The 18,784-nt window shown below is 44.4% G+C and overlaps 1 protein-coding gene across 2 annotated transcripts; it reads left to right on the top strand.

The window, feature by feature from the left end:
- The first annotated feature begins 5,358 nt into the window (after positions 1-5,358).
- LOC110502462 (filensin-like) lies at positions 5,359-18,746 on the top strand. Of its 2 annotated transcripts, none has more exons than XM_021580489.3 (8): positions 5,359-6,082; positions 6,687-6,747; positions 7,530-7,625; positions 9,267-9,359; positions 9,802-9,909; positions 13,059-13,279; positions 16,869-16,960; positions 17,270-18,746. In XM_021580489.3, exons 1-8 carry the CDS (start codon positions 5,712-5,714, stop codon positions 18,181-18,183), a joined length of 1,956 nt encoding a protein of 651 aa, XP_021436164.3. In that variant the 5' UTR covers positions 5,359-5,711; the 3' UTR covers positions 18,184-18,746. The 2 variants fall into 2 exon arrangements, with proteins under 2 accessions (XP_021436164.3, XP_021436163.3); XM_021580488.3 differs by having other exon boundaries at positions 5,476-6,082; positions 9,796-9,909.
- Positions 18,747-18,784: the final 38 nt, after the last annotated feature.

The following is an 18,784-nucleotide window of genomic DNA, read 5'->3' as shown; positions in this document are numbered from 1 at the left end:
CTATTAAATAAGTGCTTACTGTTTAATTGGTTTTGTTTAGAAGTGTAGTATGCACGTAAAAGTTCCTATTGAATAAGTTCTAAACTGTTTAATTGGTTGTGTTTAGAGATTTAGTTAATTAATAGATCGACTGAATCTGCATGTAAAAGATCCTATTGAATGAGTTGTAAACTGTTTAATTGGTTATGTTAGAGGTGTAGTCGAATAGATATAGGATATGTAAGTTTGGCCTTCCACTAGACAGAGATCGGGAATGATGTGGCTATTGCACATCAAACAATAAACATAAGATGAACCAGAGTTGACATTCCATGATTTGGAGATGGGGGAAATTAAATTGAAAGAAACGTTTGTCGCGGAGTAGGTTGGGATACGTAACTGGGCTATTATGCACACGTGCTGGTAGACAAAGCCACCTTAGTATCGAATGGAATACTGATTTTCGTTTTTTTTCATTCCTGTTGATATTGCCTAAAGTTTAAAATTATTCTGACAATTGCTATAGAATCGCTCGAATTTACTGATATAAGTTCATAAAGGAATTTACTGAATTGTTTACAGAAAGTATTTAAATAATTCACTGAACAACTCTTAGTTGTCTAGACATTCTATCTATATTTCCTAAAGAGCTAGAATTACTCTGAAAATTGTTATAGAACCGCATATATTCACTGATATATTGTTCCAAAAGGAAATCGCAGAATCATTTATAGAAAATACCTAAACGAATCGCTGAACAAATTCAAATAAAATACCGGTGAAATACACACGTGGCGGGCGTCACATACTGATAACCCCCTTTGTCTCGACCAGGGACAGGCTAAGCATACAACGATAGAAATAAACACCACATAGTAAGGATTGAATATACCTAAATAACGCATTATACACATTATCAGACGAACTAGATAAAATGTCTGCAGCTACCACGCCCAAACTAAAATTCAATGATTATTTAGATCAGAGTATGATTGATAGAGCGGGAGGTAAAAAACAGTATGGGAAAGTGGAGAAAGTGTGGAAAGGATTACGGATAAGATGGACACAAGCAGGTTATTTTAGCGGAGGACCACCTACAGGGGGGAAACTCCAAGATATGCAGACAGAATTAGAGGACGCAGTAGAGCATGCAAAAGCGAGTGAGGCGGAGAGAAACAACATACACAGGTTCAAAAAAGTAGGTACAAGAGAGAGAGAGAGAGCAGAGGGGGAGCTCAAGATAGGTACATGGGCCATACAGGAGAGTAGGAGGGTGCTGCCCAAAAACACACCAGACATGATGGGCGTGGCTATTGTGGCGTCGGGGGATGTTAAAGCTCCGCCTGAGAACTTGCCCACGGCTCCCCCTGTGGCCGTTTCTCCCTCACTATATCCACAATTGACAATGGAGGCAGTACAGCCCCAGCCATACTCAAAGGGACAAAATCACCGGAGCCCGTCACACAACCCATTCCTGCCCAGGGCACCTCCCACAATACAGGCTCCAGTTCTGAGAATAGACCAAGGGGAGTTAAAAGGAGAAATTACCCTGGGGATAACGGCTGGCCATATGGTATGTGAACAGTTCGAAACTGGGATTCCAGGAGCAGGAGACCTCCCCCAGGAACGGAGGCCGCAATGCTCCTCTGTGAACTCTCTCACCTCTGAAACCAGAGGACACTTACAAACAAGATTAGATTCAAACCACTTCTATCAGACGGATAGGGAGGACTGTCATCAGAACATGGATATCGAAAACGAAGAAGAAATTGATGGTGCTCACCCCAGCTCCGATGGGAGCTCCAAACGTGACTAAGATGCAGGAGCTGCTGAAATCATCAATAGCTCGAGCTAAGGAACTCAGGGAGCTAATAGCTAACCAAGATAACAACAGAGAGGGATCCTACCGTGTGGAAGGCATAATGAGAGGAACAGTAACCAAAGTTACCGAATCAATGGGGTCCGAAACACTCCGTCGGTCCTCCAGAATTGCTGATAGAAGAGAGCGAGAGCAGGAGATGGCAGGACAGTACCCCCTGCGACCGACACCAGGTGATGCACACACTGTGGAGTACCAGCCCTGGAAAATGACTGATTTAACAACACTGATGGGACAGATGCCTAGCCTACATGGAGGAGCTTCAGCGTGGCTACTTCAACTGCAGACACTTACGTCAGGCCTGCAACTCTGCCTAGGAGACATGAAAGCACTTCTAGCAAGAGCCACCGACCACGGAACCATGGAGGCCCTCATGACAGCAGCTGACCTTGGATGGCGGGCCCCAACACTGCCCATAGACCACTTCCGTACCAGATTATGGGAAGTTCTACGGAGAGCATACCCTACAGAAAGAAACCATGCCACCTTATCCTCCTTTACAATCAACCCAGGTGAGCAACCTGCAGCATACCTGGACAGGGCTAAGACCACATGGAGATCGGTCCACGAAGAACCATTCGATCACACTGATACCACACTCAGCATGTGGAAGGAAATGGTGGTCAACGGGTGTCCCGGAGATGTTAAAACCAAACTCAGAGGAACGGTAGGGTTGTTTGCACTTCCTCTGACCCAATTCAACACTCATGTGCACCACCATGTGACCCAGCACAACAAGGAAAGAGGGGGTGCTGAGAGCCAGGTGCAGTCCCTCCAGGTACAACTCCTGAAACTCCAATTGAAGGAAGCACAACAAGGAGAAAAACCTAAGAAACAGATGGTGGCGGAAGAAACGAAGGAGACAGGCACCAAAACAGACATCTCTCAAATAGTGGCCCAGACTATCTCCCAGATGATTCAACAGCAGGCCGGTCCTCAACCAGCCAACCCGGGGCCTTGGTATCCCCCGCAACCACAATTTGCATACCAGCCGCAATGGATACCAGGCCATCCAAAAAGAGGGGTTTGTTTCAACTGTAGAACTCCAGGGCACTACTCACGAGAGTGTCCATACCCACTCACACCACAACAACGCCAGTGGAACTCTACGAGAGGTCCATAGGGGAAGGAAAGGGGTGGAAATAGACCTCAACAGTACGAACATCAGCAACCAGGACCCACACCCATGCATCAGCAACCCGCATACAACCAACCGCAGTTCCAGGGAATGACTGGGAGCACCATCCCCTGGTCATAAAAATGCCCACCACCCACGGCAGAAGAAGGAAACAGCAACTCCCAGACGGTTCACATGTCACCCTTCAATCAGCCATCAACCCTCAACCAGCATCGGCCAAATTAGCTGAAATCATCGGATTGACGCAGGTCCTCATCAGAGGAAAAGGAAAGACTGAATATCTATACAGACTCAGCCCATGCCCATGAAGCAGGCCACACTGATGGACCCAGAACTTTTATGAGAAACACATGGCCCCACACACGGAGGCAAACTAAAGACCCTCCAAAAAGGCCTCGCACATCTGGTGGCACCCTCACATAAAAAATATGACTGACTTATTTATGACGCTGATTTATTTTGTGATGAATGCAATGGTTGTGACAGACACAACCCAAAGAAACCATATCAAACACCAATGGGCTCATACGTAATACCTAATGCATGTTTTCAGGATATTAGTATAGACTACACCGACATGGGCCCCGAAAATGTATCTAAAGGCAAACTCTATCTCCTAGTCATAGTAGATAGGTTCTCCAAATGGGTAGAGGCAATACTAACAAAAGGGGAGGATGCTAGGTCAGTCTTTAAGTGGCTACAAACCAAACTAATACCCAGGTATGGCATCCCAAGACAAATCAATTTTGACAAATGGCTTACATTTAACAAACACCTGAGACAGGTGGAAGAAAGATTTGGCATAACCCACAGATTTGGATCTGTGTACAGGCCCCAATCCCAAAATCTGGTGGAACGTCAAACCAAAAGCAAAAGCTAAGATAGCTAAAGTATGTGCCTCATGGGATAATGACTGGTAGAGTCATGCATGGTCCACCAAGGGAGGGAGGTCATATGCCCGCCCTTGATGTACAACAAATTGTAATGTCTAATTATGTGAAAAAACTGACGGTTCTCTCTGCAGCACTCTCTACCCAGGTTCACAAGGTCCAGGAGGGGGAGCTGCCGGGGGACACGCCACTACTGAAGGTAAAGGTTGGTGACGGGGTGAGGGTTACAGTCCACAAGAGAAAGTGGCTGGAACCCAGGTGGACTGGACCGTACGAAGTGAAGGAGGTTACTTCACACTCAGTCCAGGTCAAAGGTAAATCAGGCACACCTTGGCACCGCCTTACACATTGCACCCCAGCCCCAATTCCTTCTAGAACACTGACTGAAGTCAGAGCTGATTTGAGCGGCCTAAATTCGATTCCAAATGAAGACACTCCTTCCTCAGGTGATGCGGCATCAAACTCCGCCTCCCCTGAGAAGGGAACCTCGCCCAGTTAGAGGGAAATTTCTCCCTCTCTGGGTGAGGCTGGGGATATCTGGTCCCTTATTTGTGATATTCATACTGATATTTGGAGTAACCCTAGGACTCTCACATGGTTAATTGAACAACTATTTCACCCTGCCACATCACATACACCAACCCCTACACATGTCCCTAACTCCTTTCCTGATATCACTCCCTCCAATCACTCCCGTCCCAAACGTAGCACTACACCTACAGACCCACCATGCAAACCAGACAAGGTTAGGAGCACCACCTTATGTATACCCACGATTGCAACCGCCACCTTTCTGCTATAGTTTTCACGTCTAATAGACGTGAAGAGGGGGATTTGTTATATAAATATTCATACACATAGCTCATATAAACAAAGACATTCCGTCGTAAGAACACATACACCCAGCCATAAGACTGACCCCCTCTTCCTTATATAAACACACATCTCATCTCCCTCTAACTGGCCGGTCCCAAGAGCAAAGCACTTTTGCTGTGCACCAATGGGGCCCGCTCTGGCTAGAGCAAGGCCCGCCTCCAACCCTCCGACCAGTCAAGAAGACCGAAACGACAAGACTCCACCTACTTTATTCTATGTATAAAAATGTATGTAACCATTGTATAGGTCTCTTTTTCACCTGGCTCCTTGCCGAGTTATGTGAACTAGGTCCGTGCACGTAAAACTGCGGGACAAGATATCTCTGACTCATTAAAACTGTCTTTTGTTACAACTGAAATCCACTCTGTCCAGCGTCCGTGATTTGGTCTCAACTCTCCAGTATTTGAACACTAACAGTAGGCTACAATAAGGAGAACACACTATTCTCTGGAGTTTACTAGCCTACATTTGGCACATTAGTAACTGTATATGGCCTGTAACAAACTGCACAGCATGCTATCTCCACTTTGTCATGTGGTAAATCAAGGCCATGTTCGAAAATTCCCTCAAACAAAGACCTAGAAAAACGGTTGATTGGAAACAAAGGGTCTCCTTATAATGGTTTATTTGACACAGCAGTATTCTCCCTCGCCTGCCTTTTGTTTGGTTTTATTTTTTTGCTTGGTCATCATTGGCAGAGCGTTTGTAATGTCAGCCACAAAGGCTAACTAACTCTGGAAGGTCCCACGCGTGAGGCTTGCGTGGGAACAGGCCAGCGTGAGATTTTTGGGGGTCTATTTCGTAGGCGCCCAGGGCCAGGCAGCCTTTAGTCTAGAATGAGACAGCCGAGGGTGAGCACCGGAGTTTTCACACACTAAAGGTACCGCAGGGAAGAACGCACTCCGGGGATAACATCAACCGAGGCAGCGGGATAGCGGCAACAACCACAATGTACAAGACCAGTTACCTGCGCGAGGTGCGCAAGGAGAAGTATGAGCGTTCTGATGTCTTCGAAGAGCCCTACGGCCCTGATGCATCGGCAGGCACCTCAGCCATCCAGGGCTGGGAGAGCCTGCAGGAGCTCAACAGCCGCTTCGCCCGCTATATTAATCGGGCACGCGTGCTGGAGCAGCGCAATTCCGTGTTCCGCAAGCAGCTAGAGACGCTGCAGCGGATGGAAGAGGCCAGTGGGCTTGAGGAGGCCTTTACTGAACAGATTGGCCTGAACCGGAGGCGCATCTGCGAGCTCTCTGCCGACCGTGCCAAACTTGAGCGCCAGCTGAAGGACGCATGCCGCATGCTGGACGAGTTCACCAACAAGTAAGTTATGTGCTTGCTTTTGAAAGTGTTAGTGCGTGTGTTTGTGTGTGCGTCAGTAGGGCTATGTGTCTTTTTTTAAACTGATGTGTGGATCAGAGAGAAGGAAAATGTGTATGGGCCACTCTCCGTTCATACACAGTGCAGTGGTGAGCCCTTATGTAGACCAGGTGCAGCAGTAAACTGTGTTTGTGTTGGTGAAGGCTTCCAGATAACCTGATCTTATCTCTGTGATAAATTGTCCAACTGCTAATAGTCTGTCTTCAATAAAGGTGTCTATTGCCTTGGAAATTAGCCATGGTAAGTGTCATGGATTTCTAAATTCTAACACCAAGACAGGATTTAGATGAATGCTGCACAGGTGGTTGTGTTCTGAAAAAAGGGAAGCAACAGCCATTTCAAGTGCTATATAAGGAGAGCCAGGTTGATTAAGGGCAATTACTAGTTAATCAATACAGACATTGCAAAGTCAGAATAGCCCTATAGATGCAAATCAATGTGCTCAACACACAAATGTGTTCAAATTACAGATCAATAAAAGGTAGGCCACACATAATTGTGGAATTCCTGAATTTATGTTTTGTGATTTATGTTTTGTCCTCCATAGATACAGAAATGAGTGTGAGTATCAAGAACAGCTGCGGGGTACATTGGAACAACTCAACAGGGTATGTGTGTGAGTCCCATGACAATGAACCCCGTTTTTTTGTTTGTTTTTTTACTGATTCTTTCTTTTAGTTAAAATACACAAACAGGGGTGCTTTCCCAGACACAGATTAAGCCTAGTCCTGGACCAAAAAAAAAAAGTTTTTTGGTGGACATTCTCCATTGAGTTTGCTTTTTAGTCCAGGACTACAGTAAACCTAATCTGTTTCCCGCAAATCTCTCATACGGTGCTAAACTGTCATGCTGCATTATTAGCGGCATATTCATAAAAAAAAAACAGGTTGTGAACTCAACTTGTGAGTAACGTTTTCTGCCTACCCCTGTGCATGAAAGGGGCTTTGCAATTTGGCACAAAAAAAGTATCTATTATATAATCTGTCTGCTTAATAATCTACAAGCTTTGTCCAGGGTGTCAGAATCATAATTCAATTGTGTAACTGCAACCCTGGTAGGACTTTGTGGTCTGAGAGACAAAGTTTATGAGTTCAGGACAATACAGTGTGGTGATGGAACCGAATTAAAATAGCTTCTATTGATCTTAGAGGCTTTGGATTTAATGGAGGAATGTACTAGTGAAGAAAAAGGCTTTGTGTGGTGTTCAGGTCAACAATATCAGCATTGTCATACTGTTTGAGGCTTTATGAGAATTGGAGTCGATATATGGACCTATTGACTTCTCTTTCTTCTCTCCTTTTCTTCCATCTTCTTCTCTTCCCTTCTCTAGTTTTTTTCTCTTCTTCTCTCCTTGCCACTCACCCTTTTCCCCTTTCTTCTCTTTTCCTAGGAGGCTGACCATAACCTGCTCAGGAACCTGGAGTTTCAGATCCAGACTCAGTTCCTTCAGGATGACATCAACTCCACCAAAGACAGACACAGAAAGGTAAGAGGTGTACAGCATACAGTACATTCGGAAAGTATTCAGACCACTTGACTTTTTCCACATTTTGTTATGTTACAGCCTTATTCTAAAATTGATGTTAAAAAAAAAATCCCTAATCAATCTGCACGCAATACCCCATAATGACAAAGCAAAAAAACATTTTTTTTAAATGTTTGGAAATATATAAAAAAAATAAGAAAATGTTAAATCACATTTACATAAGTATTCAGACCCTTTGTTGAACTTTGTTGAAGCACCTTTGGCAGCGATTACAGGCTTGAGTCTTCTTGGGTATGACGCTACAAGCTTAACACACCTGTATTTGGGGAGTTTCTCCCATTCTTCTCTGCAGATCCTCTCAAGCGCTATCAGGTTAGATGGGGAGCGTCGCTGCACAGCTATTTTCAGGTCTCTCCAGTGATGTTCGATCGAGTTCAAGTTTGGGCTCTGGCTTGGCCACTCAAGGACATTTAAAGACTTGTCCCAAAGCCACTCCTGGGTGGTCTTGGTTGTCTGCTTAGGATTGTTGTCCTGTTGAAAGGGGAACCTTCACTCCAGATGTGACGCTTGGCATTCAGGCCAAAGAGTTTATTCGTGGTTTCATCAGACCAGAGAATATTGTTTCTCATGGTCTGAGAATCTTTAGGTGCCTTTTGGCAAACTACAAGCTGGCTGTCATTTGCTTTTTACGGAGAAGTGGCTTTCTTCTGGCCACTCTACCATAAAGGCCTGATTGGTGGAGTGCTGCAGAGATGGTTGTCCTTCTGGAAGGTTCTCCCATCTCCACAGAAGAACTCTGGAGCCCTGCCAGAGTGAACATCAGGTTCTTGGTCATCTCTCTGATCAAGGTCCTTCTCCCCCGATTGTTCAGTTTGGCTGGGTGGTCAGCTCTAGGAAGAGACTTGGTGGTTCCAAACTTCTTCCATTTAAGAATGATAATGGAGGCCACTGTGTTCTTGGGGACCTTCAATGCTGCAGAATTGTTTTGGTACCCTTCCCCAGATATGTGCCTCGACACAATCCTCTCGGAGTTCTACGGACAATTCCTTCGGTCTCATGGCTTGGTTTTGGCCCTGACATGCACTGTGAACTGTAGGACCTGATATAGACAGGTGTGTGCCTTTCCAAATCATGCCCAATCAATTGAATTGACCACAGCTGGACTCCAATCAAGTTGCAGGAACATCTCAAAGATGATCAATGGAAACAGGATGAAATTGAATTAATTTAGAATAATGCTGTAACGTAATAAAATGTAGAAAAAAGTCAAGGGGTCTGAATACTTTCCGAATGCACTGAACAAATCACCTGCAATCTATTACAAACTCATTCTGCCTTTATACTGTACATTTATACGTTTACATCAGATTTATTGCAAATTATACAGATACAGTGTGCATAGCATCCCGTATTACAACTTACAAATGTAGGATCTTAATTTGACCAACTCTGTCACTGGTAAAATAATAGGGTGGGTGATTAGAGTACAAAGATATTGTGTACTGTACTCTAATATTGCAACCTTGTTAAATACACCCACCCTACATGACATTTTTCTTTATTTTCCTCAGAGTTGTGTGCGCTGTGTATGTGGAGTCCAGGGTCTAATAATTTCTTGGGAAATGTCTCCTCCCCCCGTAGAACCTGTCAGAGATCCAGACCTACGTGAATATCCTGCACCAGATCAACCAGACGATACACCTGGTGCCAAATATGACTGTGGGCACCTCTGAGGTAACATGTCACATGCATTTGTCTGTTTCCAGGGGAACCAGCTGAGTCAGACCACAGGTGTCAGACCAGATAACAATAGGGCCTTGAAATCAGCTACGTGTGCAGAACTTTGTGGATAACCATGTGTCCGTGACTGGAAAATGTGTTGTGATGCTTTCAAATGTGTTGAGGTGTACTGACCTTTCTGTGAAGTGTGACTGCCTTTTATAATAAGCTTCTGTGTGTTATGACAGGTAATCCCAGTTCATGTTGTCTCTCAGCAGAAAGTATGCTGATGCAGTCAGTTAGTCTGTAAGCTGTTTGCTTGTCTGTCTTTGAAGTTGCAAGTAAAGCGCTTGACGTTTTGAATGCCTATCTAGTTGTAATATAACTGGCCTGTCTTGCCTCTGTGTGATCACTGTGTATTATAACTGGTATGTCCTCCCTCTGTGTGAAGGAGCAGGAGAAGCAGCTGGCCCAGAGGAGAGTTCCAGCCCTGCAGAGTCAGCTGGAGGAGTATAAGAGCGCCCTCTGTCAGCTCCAAGCACAGAAGAAGCATCTGCAGTACGAGGTAGGTCCCTGTCTCCGTCACTATGACAATTTAGGAAGCATCTCAAGCGCAATTGTTTGAAATTGTCCCACTCCAAATCAACCCCTAAGCCCTACCCCCCTATGCATATTAGTGAGGAAGGGAGATGAGGTAGCCGCTTTACTTGAGGTAGAAAGTTGAGATGTACCCATGGAGTACAGTACATACTGTAAATTGGTTGTAGTTGCAAAGGGGTGCCAGTAGGTGCCAGTCATCACCTTCAGATTAATGAGTAAAGGCTATAAAAGCTACAGAGAATTAGGAAAATACAGGTGTATTTCTTAGAAAATTAAAATTAGTAAAAAAAATAAGACAAACATCAAAGTCCATCTTTAATTTCTCCAAAGTTGTGAATCAATTGAATAATATTTTAGATGAACATCCCTTCAAATGAGTTTCATTTTGTCCCTACATATTTTTCTACCTCAGCTTTACTCTCAAATTATGCTTTTCACTTTGTTCATTTTCTGTAGCTTGTACCTCATAGGTGTCTGTGTTCCCTAGAAAAAAAGGTTTTCAAATGGTGTTCTATAACTGAAATACGTTTTATTTTAAAATGTTTGAATATAATTGTTGCAAGAAATCTGAATATTTTACAGAATGTTTTTCTCCATATATTCCTTAAAGACTCAATTTAATTTTCAATCCGAGACAGGTTGCCATGAAATATTCAATATGTGGGTTGAACACCTTTGCAGTACTACAGCTGTCACCACAACATCCTCAAAGAGTACAGTAGTAATGAGTTTCTCTTGACAAAAGTTCTGATTAATTCAGTCTTTGTATAGCCAGACACCTGGCACATGAGGTAGCTCAGTGACCACAGTAATCCATCAACTGAAGTTCAGTCATATTCAGAGCCAAGAATGACAAAGATTGCATAAATAAATGTCATTTAGCAGACATTTTTACATATGGGTGGTCCCAGGAATCGAACACACTACCATGGCAATACAAGTCCATACTATCCCAACTGAGCTACAAAGGACCACACAAATACATAATCTGAGTTAGGCAAGAAATGTTTGTTCACCCAACTTACAAAATGACATATTGGTTTCTGATATACAGTGCCTTGCGAAATTATTCGGCCCCCTTGAACTTTGCGACCTTTTGCCACATTTCATGCTTCAAACATAAAGATAGAAAACTGTATTTTTTTGTGAAGAATCAACAACAAGTGGGACACAATCATGAAGTGGAACGACATTTATTGGATATTTCAAACTTTTTTAACAAATCAAAAACTGAAAAATTGGGCGTGCAAAATTATTCAGCCCCTTTACTTTCAGTGCAGCAAACTCTCTCCAGAAATTCAGTGAGGATCTCTGAATGATCCAATGTTAACCTAAATGACTAATGATGATAAATACAATCCACCTGTGTGTAATCAAGTCTCTGTATAAATGCACCTGCACTGTGATAGTCTCAGAGGTCCGTTAAAAGCGCAAAGAGCATCATGAAGAACAAGGAACACACCAGGCAGGTCCGAGATACTGTTGTGAAGAAGTTTAAAGCCGGATTTGGATACAAAAATATTTCCCAAGCTTTAAACATCCCAAGGAGCACTGTGCAAGCGATAATCTTGAAATGGAAGGAGTATCAGACCACTGCAAATCTACCAAGACCTGGCCGTCCCTCTAAACTTTCAGCTCATACAAGGAGAAGACTGATCAGAGATACAGCCAAGAGGCCCATGATCACTCTGGATGAACTGCAGAGATCTACAGCTGAGGTGGGAGACTCTGTCCATAGGACAACAATCAGTTGAATATTGCACAAATCTGGCCTTTATGGAAGAGTGGCAAGAAGAAAGCCATTTCTTAAAGATATCCATAAAAAGTATTGTTTAAAGTTTGCCACAAGCCACCTGGGAGACACACCAAACATGTGGAAGAAGGTGCTCTGGTCAGATGAAACCAAAATTGAACTTTTTGGCAACAATGCAAAACGTTATGTTTGGCATAAAAGCAACACAGCTCATCACCCTGACCACACCATCCCCACTGTCAAACATGGTGGTGGCAGCATCATGGTTTGGGCCTGCTTTTCTTCAGCAGGGACAGGGAAGATGGTTAAAATTGATGGGAAGATGGATGGAGCCAAATACAGGACCATTCTGGAAGAAAACCTGATGGAGTCTGCAAAAGACTTGAGACTGGGACGGAGATTTGTCTTCCAACAAGACAATGATCCAAAACATAAAGCAAAATCTACAATGGAATGGTTCAAAAATAAACATATCCAGGTGTTAGAATGGCCAAGTAAAAGTCCAGACCTGAATCCAATCGAGAATCTGTGGAAAGAACTGAAAACTGCTGTTCACAAATGCTCTCCATCCAACCTCACTGAGCTCGAGCTGTTTTGCAAGGAGGAATGTGAAAAAATGTCAGTCTCTCGATGTGCAAAACTGATAGACATACCCCAAGCGACTTACAGCTGTAATCGCAGCAAAAGGTGGCGCTACAAAGTATTAACTTAAGGGGGCTGAATAATTTTGCACGCCCAATTTTTCAGTTTTTGATTTGTTAAAAAAGTTTGAAATATCCAATAAATGTCGTTCCACTTCATGATTGTGTCCCACTTGTTGTTGATTCGTCACAAAAAAATGCAGTCTTATATCTTTATGTTTGAATCCTGAAATGTGGCAAAAGGTCGCAAAGTTCAAGGGGGCCGAATACTTTCGCAAGGCACTGTACAAGGTATGACATCAATCCATGCTTTGGTTTAGTTTCCCTGGCAGTGGGTTGCACTGTTACCAAATGCTGTTCATCAAACTAATGATATTTAAGTGACTTTGGTGACCTTCACAATCAATTGTAGAGACTTCCGGATGATCTGGACATTACTTGAATGGGATTTGTGCCACAAATGCTAAAACGTTATCATTTGGAAACAGTGCCAGAGAAACTAAACCAATGCATGGAGTGCTGTCATACCTTGAACATAGATGCTTTAGTTTAGAGGGTAAGGAAACCAATATGACATTTTGTAATTTGGGTGAACTATCCCTTTAAGTTTGGTTGTCATTAGCTTAACTCTTTTAATGGAAATATGAAATGCAGTCAGTTTTTTTTTAAAGAAGCAGTTTACAGTATCTCTCTGTCCATCCTTCTGCCTGTCTGTGTCAGACGTCAGTGTTGGAGAGTTCCATCATGAGCACCCAGGAGGGCTATGACGATGAGATCCAGCAGTACAACGAGCAGATTGAGTCTCTGAGGAAGGACATTGAGGAAGCCGAGAGATCCCTGGACAAATACACAAATGAGTGCCGCCACCTGGCCATGTACCAGACCTCACTGGAGAATGAGCTGGAGAGGTACAAGAGGATCATCGAGAACGAGGACAACAGGTAATTTTCTAACCACAACACACAGTGACCAGTGTCCTGCTGCTACTGGATATAGGCAGCACTTCAACGTATTGGCTCTTGGAAAACCAGTAGTAGACTATACTGTATCAGACACATGGCGGCAATTTGGGATATTATATTTGTGTTTTTCGACCTCAGATTTGTTTGATAATGGTTGAATATCTCTTCAGTGTTATTTATTTTTGATGTACTATTTAATTCCCTTTAATATTGCCTAATCTTTCTTTTGTTTACTGTATTAACATGTTTTCTTTTCAGTCTCTCAATGCAAAAATCGAAAAGTATACTGCACAAAAATATAAACGCAACATGTTGTGTGTTGGTCCCATGTTTCATGAGCTGAAACAAAAGATTATAGAAATGTTCCATATGCACAGAAAGCGTATTTCTCTCAGATTTTGCGCAAAAATGTGTTTACATCCCTGTCAATTATAATTTCTCCTTTGCAAAACTAATCCATCCACCTGACAGGTGTGGCATATCAAGAAGCTGATTAAACAGCATGATAATTACACAGGTGCATCTTGTGCTGGGGACAATAAAAGGCCAGTCTAAAATGTGCAGTTTTGTCACACAACACAATGCCACAGATGTGTCAAGTTTTGGCATGCTGACTACAGGAATGTCCACCAGAGCGGTTGCCAAAGAATTAAATGTTGATTTCTCTACCAGTAGCCGCCTCCAACTTCGTTTTAGAGAATTTGGCAGTACGTCCAACAATCAATCAATCAATCAAATTTATTTTATATAGCCCTTCGTACATCAGCTGATATCTCAAAGTGCTGTACAGAAACCCAGCCTAAAACCCCAAACAGCAAGCAATGCAGGTGAAGAAGCACAGACAGGGCTCACAACCACAGACCACATGTAACCACGCCAGCCAGGAACTTCACATACGGTTTCTCCACCTGTGGGATCGTCTGAGACTAGCCACCCAGACAGCTGAAACTGTGGTTTTACACAACTAAATAATTTCTGCACAAACTGTCAGAAACCTTCTCAGGGAAGCACATCTGCATTGTAGTCCTCACCAGGGTCTTGACCTGACTGCAGTTTTGCGTCGTAACTGACTTCAGTGGGCAAATGCTCACCTTTGATGGCCTCTGGCACGCTGGAGAAGTGTGCTCTTCATGGACGAATCCCGGTTTCAACTGTACCAGGCAGATGACAGACAGCATGTATAACGTCGTGTGAGCGAGCGGTTTGCTGATGTTAATGTTGTTAATGTTGGCGGTGGGGTTATGGTTTTGGCACTCATAAGCGAACACAATTGCATTTTATCCATGGCAATTTGAATGCACAGATACAATGATGAGATCCTGAGGCCCATTGTCGTGCCAGTCATTCGCCATCATCACCTCATGTTTCAGCATGGTAATGCATGGCCCCATGTTGCAAGGATCTGTGCACAATTCCTGGAAGGTGAAAATGTCACATTTCTTCCATGGCCTGCATACTCAGCAGACATGTCACCCATTGAGTATGTTTGGGATGCTCTGGATCGATGTATATGACAGCATGTTCCAGTTCCCACCAATATCTAGCAAGTTCGCACAGCGATTGAAGATGAGTTCGACAACATTCCACAGGCCACAATTAACAGCCTGATCAACTCTATGCGAAGGAGATGTGTTGCGTTGCATGATCAACGCCCCTACCTTTTTTTTAAGGTACTTGTGACCAACAGATGCATACAGTACATATGCAAAAGTATATGGATTCAGTTATTTCAGCCACACCCGTTGCTGACAGGTGTAGAAAATCGAGCACACAACCATGCAATCTCCATAGACAAACATTGTCAGTAGAATGGCCTTACTGAAGAGCACAGACGTTCAACGTGGCACCGTCATAGGATGCCACCTTTCCAACAAGTCAGTTCGTCAAATTTCTGCCCTGCTAGAGCTGCACCAGTCAACTGTAAATGCTGTTATTGTGAAGTGGAAACGTCTAGGAGCAACAGTGGCTCAGCCGCGAAAAGGTAGGCCACACAAGCTCACAGAACGGGACCGCCGAGTGCTGAAGCGGGTAGCGCGTAAAAGTCGTCTGTCCTCGGTTGCAACACTCATTACCGAGTTTGAATCTGGCTCTGGAAGCAACGTCAGCAAAATAACTGTTTGTCAGGAGCCTCATGAAATGGGTTTGCATGGCCGAGCAGCCGCACCCAAGCCTAAGATCCCTATGCGCAATGCCAAGCGTCGGCTAGAGTTGTGTAAAGCTCGCTGCCATTGGACTCTGAAGCACTGGAAATGTATTCTCTGAAGTGATGAATCATGCTTCACCATCTGGCGGTCTGACTGATGAATCTGGGTTTGGCGGATGCCAGGAGAACGCTACCTGCCCCAATGCATAATGCAAACTGTAAAGTTTGGTGGAAGAGGAATAATGGTCTGGGGCTGTTTTTAATGATTTGGGGCCGGGCCCTTACTTCCATTGAAGGGAAATCTTAACACTACAGCATACAATGACAGTCTTGATGATTCTGTGCTTCCAACTTTGTAGCAACAGTTTGGGGAAGGCCCTTTCCTGGTTCAGCATGACAATGCCCTGTGCACAAAGCGAAGTTCATACAGAAATGGTTTGTCGAGATTGGTTTGGAAGAACTTGACTGGTCTGCACATAGCCCTGACTTCAACCCTTTGGGATACATTTTTTTATTTAACTAGGCAAGTCACAAATTCTTATTCACAATGACAGCCGAGGAACAGTGGGTTAACTGCCTTGTTCAGGGGCAGAACAACAGATTTTTACCTTGTTAGCTCGGGGATTCAAGCTTCTGGTTACTAGTCCAACGCTCTAACCACTAGGCTACCTGTCACCCCATAATAATAATAATAAAAATAATAGTAGTAATGTGTATTCTAAGATAAATTAATGTATTTTTTCAAATTACACTGAACAAAAAATAAGTATGTGACATTCAACAATTTCAAAGATTTTATTGAGTTACAGATCATATAAGGAAATCGGTCAATCAAAATAAATAAATTAGGCCCTAATCTATAGATTTCACCACTGGGAATACAGATTCACCGATGTACATGACCAAAGTATGTGGACACCTGCTCGTCGAACATCTCATTCCAAAATCATGGGCATTAATATTTAGTTGCTCCCCCTATAACAAACCTCCACTCTTCTGTGAAGGCTTTCCACTAGATGTTGGAACATTGCTGCGGGGAGTTGCTTCCATTCAGCCACAAGAGCATTAGTGAGGTCAGGCACTGATGTTGGGCAATCAGACCTGTGTCGCAGTCAGCTTTCAATTTGTGGCTCCCGAGCGGCGCAGCGGTCTAAGGCACAGCATCTCAGTGCTGGAGGATTCACTACAGACCCTGGTTCGATTGGGAGTCCCATAGGGCGGCGCGCAATTGGCCCAGCGGCGTGCGGGTTAGGGTTTGGCCGGGGTAGGCCATCATTGTAAATTAAGAATTTGTTCTTAACTGACTTGCCTAGTTAAATAAAAGGTTCAATAAAACATTTGTATAATGTTTATTACTAACACATAAAAATACAATATCACTTGCTGTGGTGGTAACTAACATTTCTTCATCACTCTCTTCCACAGGTTGAATTCAGCGATAATTGGGACTCCCATTACCTTGTTCACCACCAATTACCGCTACACCCACACACCCACTGTGTCGAGCAGGGGCAGAGGTGAGGACATGCCATCTCTCATTCCACAGCTGCTTCACACGGATATTCTCCATACATACAGAGCAGACACATAACACCCCGTCGTCATCATAGGCTATAACCACACTAGCTAGAACCCTAATGTATACAGCCACACAGTGATGTGTATCCTACCCACTCAGATACAAAGACCATAGAACAGAAAGCACAATGAATCCTCCTGAGGTCTATTCATGGCAGATAAGGATGATAATGGTCCCGTAGGGGTACTATCCTCCTTGGACAATGTATTTAGAATGTGAGTGTATTGTGTTGTTTTGTTGTCTCCAGACATCACGCAAGCCATCCAGGACATCACCAGTATCAAGCCTCGCCAGAAGAACCTGGCCAAGAAGGTCCTGAAGAAGAAGGAGATCAGCCCCAAAGATGTGATGGACAGTGGCCAGGAGGAGAGAGTCGGTGGAGCTGAACACATGGAGGACGAGAAGCGAGGGGTGGCAGGGGAGGAAGGCGAGGTGAAGAGGGAGGAGCAGAGGTCCCTGTACACGCCCCAGGATGTGCCAGACGGGGCTCAGATCAGCAAAGCCTTCGACACGCTTTGTAACATTGTCAGAGACCGAATGAGGAAGTACAAGAAGCCAGAGCCAATTGCTGACTTTTACACCAAGGGGCGCTATGTGCTGGTGACAGGCGATGGCAGCTACCCCCACCCTCACTTCTACACCTCCAGCCCCTCCGCCGGACACGTCTTCGTCACCATCCGCAACGGCATGGTCTCCCCTTATGACCCCTTCGGGCCTTACACCCCCTCCCCCAACCCCCCTCATCCTCAGCCCATGCCACCCCCTGGTCCCCTTACCCCCACCCAGCCCTCTGACGGAGAGGGGGGGAAAGGAGACGATAAGGGAGGAAAAGGTGGTGGAAAGGGGAAATCTAGGGGCGGAGACCCCGAGCCTAGGCCGAAGAATCCTACTCCCCCCCCACAGCCCAACCCTGCCCCCAAAGGCCCCAGCAATCCCTCCGGACCCAAGGGGGGTAAAGACGACAGTCACCGCAGGGGCCCTCGTCCCATGCCCTGCCCCCGCGGCACTAGCAGCATGCCCCCTGACTCCATGAGCTACGAGAAGGTGGAGATGGTGGAGTCAGTGGAAAAGTTCTCCAATGACCGCAAGACCAAGGGCTATGAGGAGACAGCCATGGTGGTGGAGACCATGATCGAGAAGACCAGCAAAAAGAAGAACTGAGTCTGAGATAAGGTCGACCTTTGCCAAAATATCTCACAAGTTTTGCCTCAACTTATGCCAGTAAGAACAAACACTGAGCCATTATGTGACTCTGCTAAAGACACATTCTAAAGACATTGTTCCCACCCTATATGAAATCAACCTTAAAGAGACAGTTCTTCCTGATACTGCTCCTCTATTCGCTCACGCTTTCTGGCTTTGCGTTCAGCAAGTGTTAGCTGGTTCCATAATGCTGCTATTGTTGTTTTCTACCTACGCCGTAACCTTACACATTTACTGTCTGAAAACATGAAGTACGAACATCAAAACTACAAGCCCCCTTGTCATCTCAACCCCCAAAGTAGAGTAAACATGGCTTGATGTGTGAAAAAACCTCTAACATTTTTATAAATTGATGACATGCTACTGCCCTCATGGATGTTTGGCACCCTTCCAAACCAAAGCTGCCCCCAAACCCAAGAGCTCATTTGTTCAATTGGATGCCATCGACTGCCCTCAACACAGACTTTCTGTGTACAAAATTGCTTTAATAATAAAAAAGAATCAAGCTTTAAAAGCGCAAAGCTCTACTGTCTTTGTGTTTGGACATTAGCACCACTCT

Source organism: Oncorhynchus mykiss, chromosome 23, assembly GCF_057628025.1.
Source record: "Oncorhynchus mykiss isolate SJ-2025 chromosome 23, ASM5762802v1, whole genome shotgun sequence".
Classification (NCBI taxonomy): domain Eukaryota; kingdom Metazoa; phylum Chordata; class Actinopteri; order Salmoniformes; family Salmonidae; genus Oncorhynchus; species Oncorhynchus mykiss.
The sequence above is the reverse complement of the archived record's forward strand: the minus strand, read 5'-3'. Positions and strand labels throughout refer to the sequence as shown.